Source organism: Alosa alosa, chromosome 4, assembly GCF_017589495.1.
Source record: "Alosa alosa isolate M-15738 ecotype Scorff River chromosome 4, AALO_Geno_1.1, whole genome shotgun sequence".
NCBI classification, from domain to species: Eukaryota; Metazoa; Chordata; class Actinopteri; order Clupeiformes; family Clupeidae; genus Alosa; species Alosa alosa.
In genome coordinates, this window is record NC_063192.1 from 1279469 (window position 1) to 1296687 (window position 17219).

General features: G+C 40.2%; 1 protein-coding gene across 5 annotated transcripts in view; it reads left to right on the forward strand.

Moving 5' to 3' along the window:
* The window catches only part of znf341 (zinc finger protein 341), a 147145-nt gene that overhangs the window by 85517 nt on the left and 44409 nt on the right, over positions 1–17219 (forward strand). For all 5 annotated transcript variants that reach the window (XM_048241466.1, XM_048241467.1, XM_048241469.1 and 2 more), the window contains 2 exons: positions 8926–9058; positions 10964–11075. In XM_048241466.1, coding sequence (XP_048097423.1) covers positions 8926–9058; positions 10964–11075 — 245 coding nt within the window. The remainder of the gene's footprint in view (positions 1–8925; positions 9059–10963; positions 11076–17219) is intronic.

Consider the following 17219-nt stretch of genomic DNA (forward strand, 5'->3'; position numbering starts at 1 on the left):
ACAGATTTGCAGAATAAATCGGCAAATGTGCATTAAATGAGCAATCTTCAACTACAAAATAAAACCAAAATAGACAAACATTAATAATAAAAAATAAAATGTCCCAAAAATAGATACTTATTCCTACTTCGCTCCTGGCTTTCAGGCATCTGCAACTCTGCAGTGGACGAAATCTGCAATGATTAAATAAATACATAAATAAATAAAAAACTATGTTAAATGTGTCATGTCATATTAACAGGCTATGTAACCATTTGCCATCAAGAAAACCTCACCTTCTGTGTCATCAGCCATGGAGGCAGACATTTGATGAGGTAGAGTTAGGTAGAGGTAGAGATGTGCTCCAAAGTATTTTAACAGTGTCCCTGAAAAAAATTATGCATAAGTGCATATTTGATCGAGCAGAATTAGTTTATTTTGCTATCATTACTTACACACATCAACAAGCAATTCCACATCTAACAATTCATATTCTATTGGCAAATGAGGCATAATTGCCGATAGTGAACGCTTTAACATGGTGATCTACTGCAGCCTAAATATTAGGTAGCACCGCTACATCACTTGCCACTATCTTAATCAAAAAGTCTATTTTCATCACAGAAGTCTCCCCACCCAACATGGTATGTTTTTCAAACACTACCATCTCTCCAAAGATCGAAAGCAGAGCGCACGTGCTGTTCCATCTTTGCCTATGAAGCTGGAACGCTACCCATGCCCAAAGTCGGCTAGTCAGTGGGTTGGGGTTGGGACTGGGAGCCTGGGCTTAGCCTGCTGTTGCTATCAGACTTACCACTATGTCACATATTATAGAACAGTAATAAACTATCAACACTTTCAAGTGCGAAATCAGAAACAATCCCTCTGTGGTAAATTTGCCTTCAGCTACTTTTCATGTAGCTACTGTAGTGCTAATGTCCACTTCCAGTCAGCTAGCTAACTTCAATTTACAACATAAGCCCACCTTTGGCTAGGGAACATGCTTGATTGAACATCCAAAACAATCCCAATATCATTGACATCTAAAATACACCTAGATAAATGTATATTAATGGGAGACATTTCTCTGTTGATATGGAGGATTTAGCTCTGGTGATGGCTTATATTAGATCATGACAGCTAGCTAGCTACCTCAAGCACAAAACATACTGTAAAATAATCATGCAAACATACCTGTATCTTGCCTCGTTTTTTCTCCTCCTCTGTCATTTTCTTCTTTCTGTTTTCGCACCAGAGGGATAATACGCCCTTTTTTGTGACTTGTCTTAACATTGCCGCCTCTTCCGGGATTTTTGAACTTGATGCAGTGTCTGCATGAATTGCCTATGCACCCGAGGTGTCTAGTTTATGTGCGTGACTCAAAGGCTGGCAGACACAGTAGAGGTAGGCAGGCATGTTTATCATGAAATCAGAATTTTCTTGTTTTGAATTATTAATTGTTTCAGTTATTCATTCATTGATGTCACTTGTTTACGTTATTTATTATGTAAAAAAAGATATATCGATTAGCCCCGAGGTACGCTTTAGTTCGCTTTTATGCCTCGGGCGCCCTTCTGGTTAAAGAGAAACTTGGCAACTATTTCAACATAATAAACCCGTTTAGAAATCATTTGGATGGTTAAATGACCTGTTCCGTGAAAATGGTGACTTTCCCTCGGCGCTGCTTAGCGCCCCCAGAAGGAAAACCAACCTTGCAACATTGAGACTACCGTCCCGGAAAGAGAAGTTTTAAAAACACGTTTTAAATCGTGTTTCTTACCTTGTAACATCCACATAGTTCTACCAAACTTATGCTAACCGTTCGCTAGCTTGTAAACAAATCCATGTGCTTTATTGTTACCTTTTCCCACAGTTTGAAATAGCATAATGCACAATTTCTCCAGCAGAGGTGGGAAATCCTGCCAAGTTTCCCTTTAAGTAGACGTTGTAACCGTGTTGTAATTCCAACAATACCCATATGATAAATACTTACCAAAGATGTATTTTGTGTGGCGTGCTCCAATGTTCCTTCAGCAGCATAGGTTTCCATTATATCCAAACAGCACCTTTCCCCTAAAAGGGGTGTGTAGCGTGTACGTGCAGCACATACAACGTTCCATTCCATTCGTCAGTGTGTATTGTTTAGTTTCCGGTCTAGCTCGATCTGGTGTGGTGTTGTAGTTGTTCTAACATTACTAGTTGTTGCAATCAAGGTGAGCTAGCATAGTTTGACTGTTATGTTATACATTAAAGGTCACATTCACTGAGAAACCGTTTAATACTTGTCACTTTTGAAATACTATAGCTCACTCCAAGTTGCATATGCATGCTGCACGTGAAAATGATCTTCTACCCCCATTGTCCGCATTAGCCAATGAAAGAAAATACACGGAAAAACAAGCGAATCAGAAAGAGCCCTTCCTAATGACGCCGAAGGGAAACTGACTATTCATGGCCTCGCCCACCTTGGCTTGTGACCGCCTACAGGAAGACTGGAAGATTTTGCGGCTAGGGGATTGTCTCTCTGCAGCTAGTAGGAGCTAACAGCAAGTTGCCAACATGGCGGAAAAAAAATCGTGCCTGTTTTATTGTTTTGGCAATAACACATCAATGTTGCATGTCTTGCCTTAGAAACATGAGTTGAGGAAGAAATGGTTCGGATTTATCGTTGGAACACCACCACCGAAGTAGTGCAACATTAGTTCTGTGTTCCAATCATTTCGACCACACTCACTGCCTTAGAAAGTGGTTTTGCATCGATGTTCTGAAAACCTGGTTCTGTACCGTCATGACGATCGACCACCAGCTCACAGGCTGTAAGTACAAACAAACTTTTCCACCTAATGTCTGTTACAAAATAGCATGTTCATATTCTTCACGTTAGCATGCATGAAAAGGGTACAAGCTAGGCTTAGGCTAGCCTATATTACAGGAAGCTACACCAGGCACGCGTAACTGAAGTGTTCTGTTCGCGACGTGTAAAATCAGAGAATGCCTAATAGGAAGGGCTCTGGTAAAATCCATTAGAGGAATGGTCTATTTTCCCGAACGTAGCCTACAGGCCACTAACACGCCAGGTGTAGCTACTTCCATTGATTAGGCCTATTGGAAGCTAATTGTTGCAGTACATAACGCGAACGGAATGCTTTAGTTACGTGCCTGGTGTAGCTACACTCATAAGAAACTGACCACACCACCCAGAGATTTAGCTTGTTGAACCTATAATCTTCTAACCTAAGCGTTAAACCACAAATAATAATATTAGCAACAATATTTTATGCTCAACTAAAAAATGGTATTGTTCTAGTCTAAACAGGGAAAATCAAAAACACAATACCCCTGCACTATTAGGCTAAGTTGCTATCACTAGAGCTCAGGTATTTACACTTCAGTCTAATTTATGTATTCTTGCCATTATTACATTGACATACAATGATGTTTTGTTTGATTACTTGCTGTTTACTTAGTGTTTTGTATGTCTTCCAGAGCACATCCTCATGTCAGGCTACACAGCTTTCTAGCCTACATTAGGTCATCACGTTAGAAGCAAAGGTTCATTTCATTTCATTTATTTATTTAAAGGACAGTGCACATTGATCAACATTTCTGTAAATGTGCCAGTGTTAGCCAGCAGGCTAATTTTCAACTGTAGTCCATTGGCAAGATGTTATACTAGGCACATGGTGGCTAAAAAAAAACCCATATTAAATCACATAGCAATTGACATACAGCAATAGAACATAATGCCATAATACTAGCTCCAATAAAACATTTAAAACATAAGACATATAACCATACAGCCAAACAACCCTTAAGGGATCAATAAAGTAACCACCTATCCATCTATCTATCATACATACACCATGGGTTACAGGACAGCTAAACTATAGAGGCAGACCAACATTAATGTATTATGAGAAGTGCTCACATTTTTGTATGCTCAAAAGCCAGTCCTTAAGATGGTGTGTGAATGTATGGTGAGAGGTGGACGAGGTTTGTGATCTAACTTTTATTGTTGTGCTAGTTAGTTTCTAGAAGTCTTTTTCTAGTAGGCTAATACTGGTTCTTATGTGCTCGTCAATGTTTTGGAAAGTCAATTCATGGGTTTCTTCAGGTCACTTTCCACAGGTGTATAAAATCAAGCACCTCGATTATGAATGCAGACTGCATGGTGCTTGATTAATACACCTGTGTAAATGGACCTGATGAAACCCATGAATTGCATAAGATAGAATTGATATTACCGAATGTCTTCTTGTGGGTGTGCTACTTAGTACATCATACACCTTACCACATTCACTAAAATATTTTTGTTTCCATTGTACCAGTACAGTTTTGTGAGATAGTGAATGTCCTGTGTACTATTAGTATCTTGTAACTTGACAGTAATACATATTTATTTACTTTAGGTACCCAAACAGAATACTTCATGAAAAGTATGAGTATTGATACAAGCACTTCGGATACACCATGGGCATGGGGGCCTGCTACCTCTACTGCCATCAAGCCTGTTCATCCAAGGCCAGCTAGAAGACCTCGGGTTGATCAAGAGGAGGAGGAGGATGAAAGCGACATCTCCACAATAACACCTGATGGCTCCACCTATGGCCCAGCGCAATCAAAGAGCAATGTTATAAAATCATCACAGCCAACTTAATGTGTTTTGTGTGTTGTCTTTGGATCCCCAGGACAATACAAGCCGAAACAACAACTCAGACCTTTTTCCCTAAATAATCCCAACACTATCTTACAAAGGATCTGTAGGCCAGATGTCTGCATCATCTGGCAAAAAGAGGACATTGTTAATTCTGTGCATAGTTTGGATGTTCTTGTTTTGTGTTTGCATTATTTTAATAGACTGCAATATTACTATTTGTCAGTGTTTCACGGACCACCTAGCAAAAAAAAAAAAAAACAGTAGACCTACTTCAACAGTATATTACACAATAGGCCTTCTTACTGAACCACCTTGCTTATTGTCTTTGCACCTTGCTTATGGTGTCAGAGGATTCGTATGATTTAAACTGGCATAGGTTACATCAGTGTTGCAGAACTGTTTGGATTTACATACAAGTTGGTTCAATATTGCAAACAACTCATCTATTATATTTTACCACATCTACTTGTGGAACACTTGAGAGAGCTTGCGAAACACACTTTGAGTACTACTGCTGTATGTAAATATAATAAAGTTGTTTATAGACAATTGACCTGTTTTGTATATTTGTTTTAGGAGTTTCATCAGTTTTTGTCCCTTTTAAGCTAAAGGTTTATCTTACCTTTCATATCTTCTGTCTCACAGAGGGCCATAGTCGTCATAGTCGAATGTTTAGTGCATTTTGAAGGGAGTACATTATGCTAAGGCAGACTGGTTCTAATCCTGGGTACAGGGTCATACAGACAACAGGGGTACTGGTGTTGCCCATTTTTCTAACCACATGAGCAATCCCCTTACGAAAAAGTTGTATAGGAATCTTATAGTATTTGGGACAAAATATTATAGTAATCTTATAGGAATAATTGGGACATACTGTAGAAGTACTACTAATAACTCTATAATATCCTGTAACCGCTATAGTTTTTCTATAGTAGTCTTATAGTACCTATAGTATGTCCAAATACTATAGTATTCCTATAAGATTACTGTAATATTTAGTCCCAAAATACTATAAGATTCCTATAGTAGGCTACTTTTCTGTCATAACGTGACAGAAAACAACTTGAGTAGGCTAACCTCTGCCAATGTCAGGCTATCAAAGCCATAGTTCTCATTACCGGAGAAGTCTTGCAGCACACATTCTCTGCTTCTGTAGGCATTCTGGTACAATTCCAGCAAAATATAGCTAGGTAGGCGTGTTTGCATTTAGATCTATCTATATATTGGGCTATGACCAAGTGGTCTTTCAATGATAGTATCATGGAATAACTATCTAGCTATTCCGATAGCATTAGCAGGCTAGGTCAGTGGCTGAACTGCATTTAGGGTGCTTACCTGTGTTGTGAAGTAAAATATCTACTAGGAAGATTGCAAAGACTTTTGACTGTGTAAAGAAATAGGTCTTTATTTTAAAACGTTTCCAACTGTTTATTACTTGAAAGCAAGATGACGATTGTCACAAACGTTTACCTCTTTTATGAGAAATTTTAAGCTGACAGGCAATTGTTACCATTCTATTAAACCAACGTTCACCGACAAACGATCAGGAAGCGGTTCTTCTTCCTACTCGAATACTAGGATCAAACACATGAAGTTGTATCTCCGAAGACATTTTGTGCAACAGTTTTGACTCGAGTTTTAGCCAGGTTTTAGCACTGTAAAGTTGAATATGGAGCATAGCACAGGCAGAATCGGATGAGGACGCACTGGAGGAAGCGTCACAGTACTGTTAGCCAATCAGAGGTGAATTCATTAGCATGTCATTAATATTCATGACTAGAGGCGAAATCCAGTCGTTCCTCCTCGCCCACCTTCCCCACCAAACTAGAACAGCATGAAACAGACGCAGGACAGCATTTTTTTCACCAAAACCGGCTCATAGGGCATTCATCAATACTACAGACCACTGCAAAATTAATGAAAAAACGATGAGATGAGACCTTTAACATTTGACAACTTCAACCATGAAAAATGCAAGTTAGTTTTAATTAACATTACCCGTTTCCGACTACGTATAGTACTTAAACCCACAACGTTTCATTCAGTTATTGAAAACTTTATCGGCTACATACACAGCCAGACATGTTACTTACATCGGTGGTCACCTGTGGTGTACTTTATCCAAGTGCTGTAGCTGAACTCACGTGCACTTAGCAAACAAAAGTCCCCTTGATGTCCCCGGTATAACGTTATTGTCGGGCCCACACAAGGACATCCTTGGGATGTTTGTGAAATGACCCAATGTGGACGAAACCGATGGATTTAACGGGGACGTCCCCAAAAGGTCCGATACCGGACATCACACAAGGACCAAAAAAGGAACTTGCTCCAGATCCCAATAACTTTACGGTGACATCCATTAGAGAACGCGATGTTGGGGACTAATCGGGACGTCGTCAATGTCCACTTCAAGTCCGGGCCCGTGTTTGTTGGGATGGTACTATGTTTGCTCTTTGATGCAACATAATCATAGTTATAGTCAAGTTTATTTATATAGCACAATTTAAAACAACCTGTGGTTGACCAAAGTGCTCAAAAAAAATTAAAAATAAATAAATAGATAATACTGTAGAAGGCAAAATGAATAAAGACACAAAAAAAGCACAACAGGAAAAAAAAACTAAAATAATATGTTCATATATATAGCCTATAAAATTACATTCCACAATTAATTTAAAAGCCATTAATAGCAAGATAGAAGAATAGAAGATTATTAAAGGAATTATCCGGAGTAAAATGCACTTTAGATCGATTTACGGATGATTGGGAGTACATACGTTGAGTTGACATCCAAATCATGTCATTCGGATGTGTTTGCCAAGTGTGCTCTGGAAATTCACAATTTCGTCGCCGTTTAAAAAAAAAAAAAAAAACATAGTCCAGTCCATTTCAGGACAGGACTCCTGCTGCGAGCAGCATGGCCAGATCTGCCCCTGGCACAAGACGCCGAAAGTGGGAGAGAATTCTGGCGCAGCTCGGACTAGGCCTACTGTCATTCTCATTGCGACTCCCCACACTGCCTCTACGTTCCCCCCTAACTATCCTATGAGCACTTCGACCTCGTCTAACATACCCAGTGGCATTAGACAAAAGCTCCACCACGTTACTGTCGCCGTGATTGCGGAGAAGCACACGGTCAGAAGACAGAAGCCAGCGCTACATGGACATTACCTCCAGCCTCGTTCGCCACACCACTAACACCCTGCTAACTTCCCGATGAACACTCCAACCCCGTGAAACATTATTCCCACCACTGACATTGGGCAAACGATTCAACGTTTGTGCTTGGTGTAAGCTAAACTCTCACTTTGTCCAGCTGCATCATTGCAAGGCAGGGACGCATCTGAAGCCTCACTAAACGAATCACCGTCATTTTCTGAAGGCAGATATTCCCCTTCAGAATCAGGGTCCGCAAATAGAAGACCCAACACTTCATTTCGGGTAAACTTTTTTAATGCCATTAGACGATAATCTAATGCAAATAGGCTGACGTTGACAATATCACTCTGATAAAGTGGCTCACGCACACTAGTTCCGGTATTGCACGCACTGATTCAATGCACTGTAGCACGAAAGTTTTGTTTAAAGCATGACCTTTTTCGGACTCGGGGATGACGTATGACATGTCTGCCATCTAGTGGAGTGGCGGTCGAATGAAATATGACACCCTATTTGACTAAATCGGCCGTTTTATTCAGTACCGCATCTTGTCGAGTAAACTCGACCGTGGCGCCTAGAGGGTTAAGTTATCTCGGAATGCCTGTGGAAGGACTGAGTTACCTAATTATTGTTGACTGCTAAGACTGTTTGGGTTCTTGCATTTGATGCCGAAGATCTGATTTACTTACCTGTGATGATTGCCTGTGTTTATGGAAGACCAGTTTACCTGTGAAACTTGAGTTGTGTCCTGTACTGAAAAGAAGTTTTTGTGTGATTCTGCAGACCCGTGCTGAAGAAATAAATACTACCTGTGAACGCATATCTTCTGTCTCCTGCACTAGTGTTCCTTTAGACCTGTGACAATATTATACATTTTGTTAACAAAGAAATCAAGGAAATTACCACAGTTCAAAGAAGGAGCAGTGTTTGCCGTTTCCTTGGGACTGATTAAGGATTTTAAAGTGCTGAAAAGAACCTTAGGCTGGTGACTGTTTAGCTATAAGATCATATATAGTATGTGTATTATTACTACATGTATAGATATTTTTTATATTACTGGTGGGCGATCACATGTCATTCATCAAAATGACCAAATGCCAGTAAAACTCAACCTAATTTTATTACTGTAGGTGTTCCCCTCTGAAAGGTACTTCCGAAGGCATCTTTCTACGCATGGAATTGGTGGGACGTTCAAGTGTAAAACCTGTAGAAAATACTTCAGAACAGAACACTACCTCAAACTACACTCTCTAATTCACTCAGGTAGAGTACATTTTGAAATATTTTTCTTTACTTTCTTTCTCTCTATATAACGTGTCAATGTAATGTATCTTGTAAACACAATTACAAGATGTTTTGAACAAAAACATATATATCCTATCCTATCATTGTCACTTACACTGTCACTGATCTGATATTGCATTTTTTCATTAACTGTTTTTTTCAGTGTAATTTTGTATAATTAACCATTTTTCTACCTAATTTGGTTTGATTCTTTTCGATGGAATTGCTCAGACTCCAACTAGCTAAGTAGTGGGTATTTGGCATTCACATTTACAGGGTTGCATTCTATACAAAAACGCGCTATATAAATAATAGGGATTTGATTTGACTTGACTAGTCAGCTAATAAACAATTTTGTACATCACTAGTTATCTACCAAGGCACAAAAAGTGTTTAACTAGTGTGCATTTCTGTCTTCACTAGTGAACATGTGCCTCACTAGTTAACTGGTGATGTCAGAAACAGCTTTAACTAGTTAACTGCTAAGCACTTTGCCCTTCTTTCTCTAAAAACCTCCTGAAGACCCAACTTTTCAAAGAGTACCTCCTTTCCTAACACTACTAACAACTGGACTTGTTTTATCTCACTGACCACAACCTTCTTTTCTGTCTTGACTATCCCTCTTCTTCTTCCCTCTTCTTAACTTTGCTTGAACTGTCATTCTATTAAATGTGTATAGTACTTATTGCTGCACTAACATGCCCTAGTCACACTGTACCTTGATATTTCCCTATTTCGTACGTGGATTAACTCATTGAATGCCAAGCTGTTTTCGGAAGCTTTGTCCTAGAGTGCCAGCAATCTAGACCATTGTTGATGATTTTTGTACAGCCACAGCATATTCTGTGTTGTAGCTATGAACACATACAATGGCTCGTTTGAAAGGTGAGACTTTAAGCTCTCAGTGGGTGCAAACCGTGTATTTCTACACACCTCTGTTCCTGAGAAATCCCAAGCTAAACAGTGGCTAGTTTTCATCAAAATCCCTGTTCAAAATCTTTTTCTTCGACTTTTTCAATTTTTTTTCCCTTTTAGCACCTGAGAAGTGTTGCCTGCAAAGTTTCTGAGAAGAGATCTAACGAGACCTGCCACCTAGTGATAAACCCACAAAAATAAATGACCTGATTTTGACCTGGCGTGCATGTCACTGATAGGCTAATCAGTGACTGAATCAAAACAAAGCGGCAACCATCCAAAGTCGAGTTAAGATCAAACGTCCAGATAAAAGAGTTCCCAAAATCACATATAAGGTGTGTTAAAGGTGCCATGTGTAATGTCCGGCAAAAAAATCATTTCATACTCCACATTCCATAAAAGATGGGGGCAGTATACCTCGAGAAAGTGAGTTGGTGTACCCTAGAGTAACAACCAAGACACGCGGTATTGCAGTTTATATTGGCAGTTATGTTGCCCGTGATACCGCCTCCCCATGGCCAAAACTGGTATAATGACACCTGTCGGGCTGTGGCTAGTAATTTAGCATGCTAATTCAGGTTGATATCTCTGCAGCACTATACCTTGTCATTTTTTTAATGACATCATCACCCTTATTTCTTCTCATTCTTTTGATGCGTGTAGCTCATTTTTTGGATATTTTTACCTCAATTCTTACACATGGCACCTTTAAGAGTGGCTAGCTTCGTAATTAAAAAAAAAAAGCTAAAAACGTAATATTACGTTTTTGGCACTCAACGCATGGGAAGGAAAAACGTAATATTACGTTTTTGGCGCTCAATGAGTTAAAGCGTCAGCTGAATGACTAAATGTAAATGTAAATGTAGATACATTCAGTGCTTTGATAGTGCTTGATGGGATCAACTCAAACATCAAAGTGCATGTTCTCTGAATGCAAGTAAATGAGTGTGACTGTCAATTTCCCAACAGGAGAAAAACCATATAAATGTTCAGTCTGTGAGGCCACCTTTAACAGGAAGGACAAAGTGAAGAGGCACATGGTCATTCACGAGCCCAATAAGAAATACAAATGCCCATTCAGGTGAGTTTGTTAAGTCATGTTAATTTCCTTTTTATATAGCAGAAATAACAGCCCCTTATACAGAAACATATGAATACATGTTTTATATGGCCTACCTTGTATGTTGTAAGGTATTATGCAATTTTAATATGTAATTTAGATTTATGTAGATGTTCAACAATAGATGGTACTCAAGAAAATGGCAAGGGTACAGTTTAATGTGTGAGTATTTATTGTGTGTGATTTATTTTTGTAGTTTTTTAGTAGTGCTGTTAAACGATTAAAATGTTTAATCACGATTAATTGCTGAATTCCTATAGTTAATTACGATTAATCACATATTTTATCGCATGATTAAAATTCTATTATTTTGCATTTCTGAACTTTCCAGGAGTCCATGTTAACAATATTTTAATTTGTTAGCAATTATTGTGTATCTTGATTAGGATTCAAATGAAAGCAAAGGGTCATTCCATGTGAAAACCAATATCGGGGTATCATGTACATGGTACCTCTCAGATTTTGCTGAAAAGCGGTGAAAATATGCCTTATGTTGCCAAACAAGGGAATCTGAAGTTTCAGTCAATATCTCAAACGGTTTGCCCGTGGCGTCCATTTGAATTCCGGGTGCCACAGCCCTAATTGACACATTGGAATTTCACATTTCATCCTTTGCCATTTTTGGAAGCCCATAACGTTTGTTCTAATAGTGGTAGAAGGCTGGCAACTGGTGTGGTAGTTCATTGTAGCCTGTACTACACAATTCTGGAGGCAGGATCAACATTCCTTACTGTTTGGGTGAGAGGTGGGTCACCAAAGTCCTACAAAATGTTGACGGCATGTTTGATTTTTCCCTTTTTGGGTGGCCGTAGCACCACAATTAATTATCATATTTATTCTAAACAGGATTATTTGTTATATGTGGGAACATTGCTCTTGCCAATTAATTTGAAGGGTATGGTACCACTGGTGGGGGTTTCATGGGGGTCCAAAAACCCTCTCCGGCAGAGGTGACTCTTTTGGAACCCCATATTTGGACCCCCAAATGACCATGTGGGCACTTGATGATCCTAATGGAATTTATACCAGATAAAGATACATATTTGTTATTTCTTTTAATTAAATAAAATTGTTGACTATGAAGCTCCATAATATGAATTTTATTCTTCATAATGCACCATTTTGGACATTGTTTCCAGAAGTCTGCAATGTAGATCAGGGAAAATTTAGTGATGATGAAGCATGAAAATAGTGGAAATAACTTAGTATTATGCTCAGTGAAGTAACTGAATCGTGATTTACACAGCGGCAAAGTGCGATGCTGGTGTGCAGAGTTGTGTTGAAAAGAATGGAATCTAATGTACAGTAAATAAATGTCGAAAGCAGAGTGCATCGCACTCATGTCGGCATCGGTGTCCACAGCAATTTAAAACACCATTAAGCTGACCATTGAATGGTAGGCTATCAGAACTGCGGACCAAAAGAAAAATAAAATAAACATTCTCCAGATTAGAATATTTCTGCTTTTAGCAAATAAAGAGGCATAGCATTAGGGGGTAGTGGTGTGAGTGCTCATTCAATGTGTGTGCTCATCTGCTTAAGTAAAACTGTTGAACCACTGGAGATAATGTCGGTAGAAGCAACAAACAGTTAGTTCACATTCCTGAATTTGCATAAAGACATAAAAAGCATAATACATAAAAGCATAATAGAAAAGCATGTTTGACGAGGTCTCTGGCCATGGTCCTGAAGGGCTTCGCGGAATCGTGCCGGAGTCGACTGCGCAGGCAGGAGTCGGGCAGGATTCCACCATACACCCCCTTATTCTTTAACTATGGAAGACGGGAGGCGTAAGGGGAGGTGGTGGGTTGCGAGCGGAGTAACACCGATGCTGCAACTTCGGCAGGTAGACTGCGAATAAATAACCTGACTGAAGAAGGAGGCATGGCAAATTCCGTCACGCTCCTCCCGAACTTCCGTTTGTAAAACGCCATTTCACTAGTTCACATTCCTGGATTTGCATAGACATAAAAGCATAAAAGAAAAGCATGTTTGGCGAGGTCTCTGGCCATGGTCCTGCAGGGCTTCGTGGGGGCAGGAGTTGGGCAGGATTCCGCCACACACCCCAAAAATTGCATTTGAAGATGAAGGACCCTATGGCAAGAACCACACTGAGCAAATTCAATGGGAGTGCGCGAGGTGCGCTTTCCTCAGATCAGAGATTTGATCTGATATGAGTGATGGGCGTCGGAGGACCACCGGCCGAGAGTTATGAGGGCTTGATCGGACAGACCGTTATTTGCTGCAGTGGTGGCCGCACCAATCCTAAAAGAATGAGTTGAGTAACGGTCTGCTGGGATTCCGACTTACGTTAGAACAGCTTTGAGCCGCATTTGAAACCAGAAGCAAGTGACGGAGCGTCCGTCGTCTGTAGCAAAGGGGGGGATCTAATGGGGATGCGATAGAGGAACGACTTGAATTAAGATCTAATGATGATGCAAATGCCAATCTATGAGTTGATATTCAAAACAGCAAACTTGTTTGGCAAGATCCCTAACTAGGGTGAAGAAGTGCTTAGCAGATTGGTCAGACCACCAGCCACGGTGGTGGCTGTACCAATCCTGAAATAATGGGAAGCTTGAGAGCCAACTTAACATGCACTTAACATGACATGCAGGGCAATGAGCTTGCAGTTGCAGAGCTCGGGGTCAGTGCAGGGGAGTACAGCTTGCAGTTGCAGAGCTCAGGGTCAGTGTAGGGGAGGACCGCTTGCAGTTGCAGAGCTCAGGGTCAGTGCAGGGGAGTAGAGCTTGCAGTAGCAGAGCTTGGGATCAGTGCAGTGGGAATAGAGGACTGATGTAGTTGCTGATGCTCATGGCATGTGATTTGAAGATATGAGTGATTCATAAAGTTAACATTCCAAATCACGATCTACAATTCTGCTGTTTGGCAAGATCCCTAGCCAGGGTCATGGAGTGCTTTGCAGGGATCTTGCAGGAGTGTACTGCACTGGCAGTAATCAAGCAGGATCCATGTGATCACCCCAAAAAATGCAACCCAATTGAAAAGACCCTGGCTAGGACCATGTAGGCTATAGATAAGGTGACATGAAAGGTATCTAAGGCCCCTGGAGTATTTAAGCAAGTGCTCGGGTAGACCTGAATGAAACCTAAACGGTCTGTGCCAATACCAATATGCGTTGGTAGATATCCGAGTTGCCCTTAAAACCAATGAGGGTTACATGTGCAAAAAAATGTTAAATATATGCTATGAGGGGAACTTAGACATTATATAGTGTACACATGGTCTGAACATAAGGATAGTTACTGAAAGGTGATAAATGGGTGTTACAGGTTTCTAATACCTAGCATTATGGTAGCTGATCTAGAGAATAAATATGAACCTGTAGCAAACACTTTAATAGAGGCAGTTTGCATTCAAGAGCATGAGAAGAAATGTAGAGAATGAAAGCAAGGGGCTAGGCTGGAGTAGGTTAGGCATTGACATGAAGATTAGTACAAGTGAAGAGCCTGAAGAGCCATCTTGAAGCTAAAACTGATTAATGGATGTTAAGAAACCCATGCTTGGCAGAGTCTATGGCTCAGCCAAATTGCTCTGGTGGGGATCGTGCAGGAGTCACTGTGCAGGCAGCAGTCAGCAGGATCCGTGTATACAGCCTAAAGATGAGGGCAACTAAGGCACCTTAAAAAATGAAGCAAAAGGGTTTGTAAAGAGCAAAACATGAAGAGCGGGAAGAGAAGGTTGACCTGGGTGTGATCTGGAAAACATTGTTAGAAGGATGCGATGACCAGTGTTTCCCACAGAATTGAATTTCAATTGTGGTGGTTGGTTTGCAGAATTAACTTGAATGGAACAGTTCTTATCAAATTTGATGCTAACCATAGTAATATACAGTGGGCATCGCTTTCAAATGACCACTTCATTCACAAGATACGCGTGCGTGAAGCTGCGAAGCTTTAGTACCACTTTCAGCCACTGTCGTCGCTCTGCCACTGTACATCGCTCTGCCTGCCGTCCCCTTACATAATTGTTGCCGAGGAGTAATCCCAGCCTACTTAATTCAATAACAAAATAAATCATGCATAATTAAACATTACCTCGATTTAGGCTATTTGGGTATGGCTTAAGGCTTGACTACACGAAAATCAAAATCGAAATTTGCTGTCTACATTATTGTCAGTGTTGGGGTTAACGCAAATCACGCCAAATCAAAACAGTGGTGTGATAATTGAGCCAGTAGAGAAATAACTGTTCAGAATTAATCTGTAGCCTTGGGTAGGCTTCTGCAGAAAACAATGTTGTTGCCGATTTAATACTATCTCAGGCGTTTTTTAACAGGCTACTTTAATAGAGGCTTAGACAACTATGACCCACGCTTTGGTTTTCAGAATTAATTTGCCCTACTTCTTGACTGCAATGTAGTCAATTGACTGCTTGACATGTCATTTTTATTTTTCTGTGCGATAAACAATTACATCTGCTTTATGCCGCAGAATTACATTCATATTTGGCTGACTGCAGACGTTTACACTTCCCTCCCCATATTCCAATATTAAGATAGTAGCCTATACAAAAAAACACTTTATACTATCTTAAAAAAAATAATTAAAACGAATAGCTATTTGCAATTTGACAAAACACTGGTCCTCATTTTGCGAATGCGAGGACGATATGAGCCTGTTGCATTTAGTTAGATGTCCGAGTCAATGATAATGTTTGAAAACCACTGGCTCGTAATCACAATAATTTAACACACGACAGTTGGATAACCTACTTCATCATGTCCCCATGCCTACATTTTTGTGAGTAGCATAGAGATCGTTAAAAACAATAAAGTATGGCTCTCGTTTGGGACATCGAAAACTTTTTTAATTTTAATAGACTACCGTCGAAGATGCTGACTTGCAAAAGCCTCGGGATAACACGTTATCTCCACTATCATCAGTCATGCCCCTTGATCAAAGTGGGGAATGAAATAAAAGTTTGAGAACCACTGGCTTAACAAGTTACCTGCAGTCCAGAACACAGAATCTATTGCAATATTCTGATGATCGGCGATGATATCGGCAAATGTTTGTTTTCCAAAGTAAGAATTTCACTTCACCATGCACCTTCGACAATACCTGGCCTACCTGGTATCATTACAAACATTATTTTGTGTCCTAAAACTGGCATATTTTATGGCATTGTGTCATGTAAGTTCGTTACAAAATCTAGAGAAATGTGTGAGGTGGTCAGCGGGGGACAATTGAGACACACATTGGATTGTGTTATTACTTGAACATTCCACACTATCCACAGCTGTGGTAGGCCTATCAGGGGCAGGAGGATTACTGTCAGCGCAGGCTTTATATAAAATTCTTCAACAGAAGGCCTCGAATGTTGTCTTGTTTGTGGAGCTTTGCTTCTCGGCTTCTGTAATTTGGCTTCATTGAAAATGAGGGCTTCCCTCAAGGACCCTCCGAGAATAAATAAAGGTTGAATGAATGAATGAATGAATGAATGCAGGCTTGCCCAAAATAAAGGCATGTGGTTTGCGCAGCCTACAGTAAATAAGAGACCCGCCAGAATGTGCGTTATGATGCTTTTTTACGAGCAAGATGTTTTTGGTACCCTACGCACCATGCATGTTCTTAAATAACAATGATCATCAGTAATATTCGACCATTAATTTGGGTAAATGGGCAAGCGTGACCACCTTGATTGGCTGATTGGCTGATGATTGTAACGCGGGCATGATTCCAAACACCTCCCTTACGATGATGAGTGACAGGTGACAGGTCTCAGAATGCGCGCTACACAAGGGCCGGAAGATGATGAATAACTGGGGCCGTAGGCTATTCACAAAGGCTTTTATCTTACTACTAGGAGTAGGCTACTCCTAAATCGCACTTAAAGATTTTAGATTGGAGTTTTCTCTTAAAAGTTATTCACAAAGCCTTTCAGACAACTCCTAAACTAGGAGTGAGTCTTCGTGGCTATGGATGACGTCATTACTCATGCACGAGCTTGACTGAAGTGACCACCTTGATTGGCTGGCGCATTGTAACGCTGGGAATTCCAAACACCTCTCTTCGATGATGACTGACAGGTGACAGGTCGGAGAATGCGTCGCTTACACAAGTAGTGTGAAGGACGGAAGAT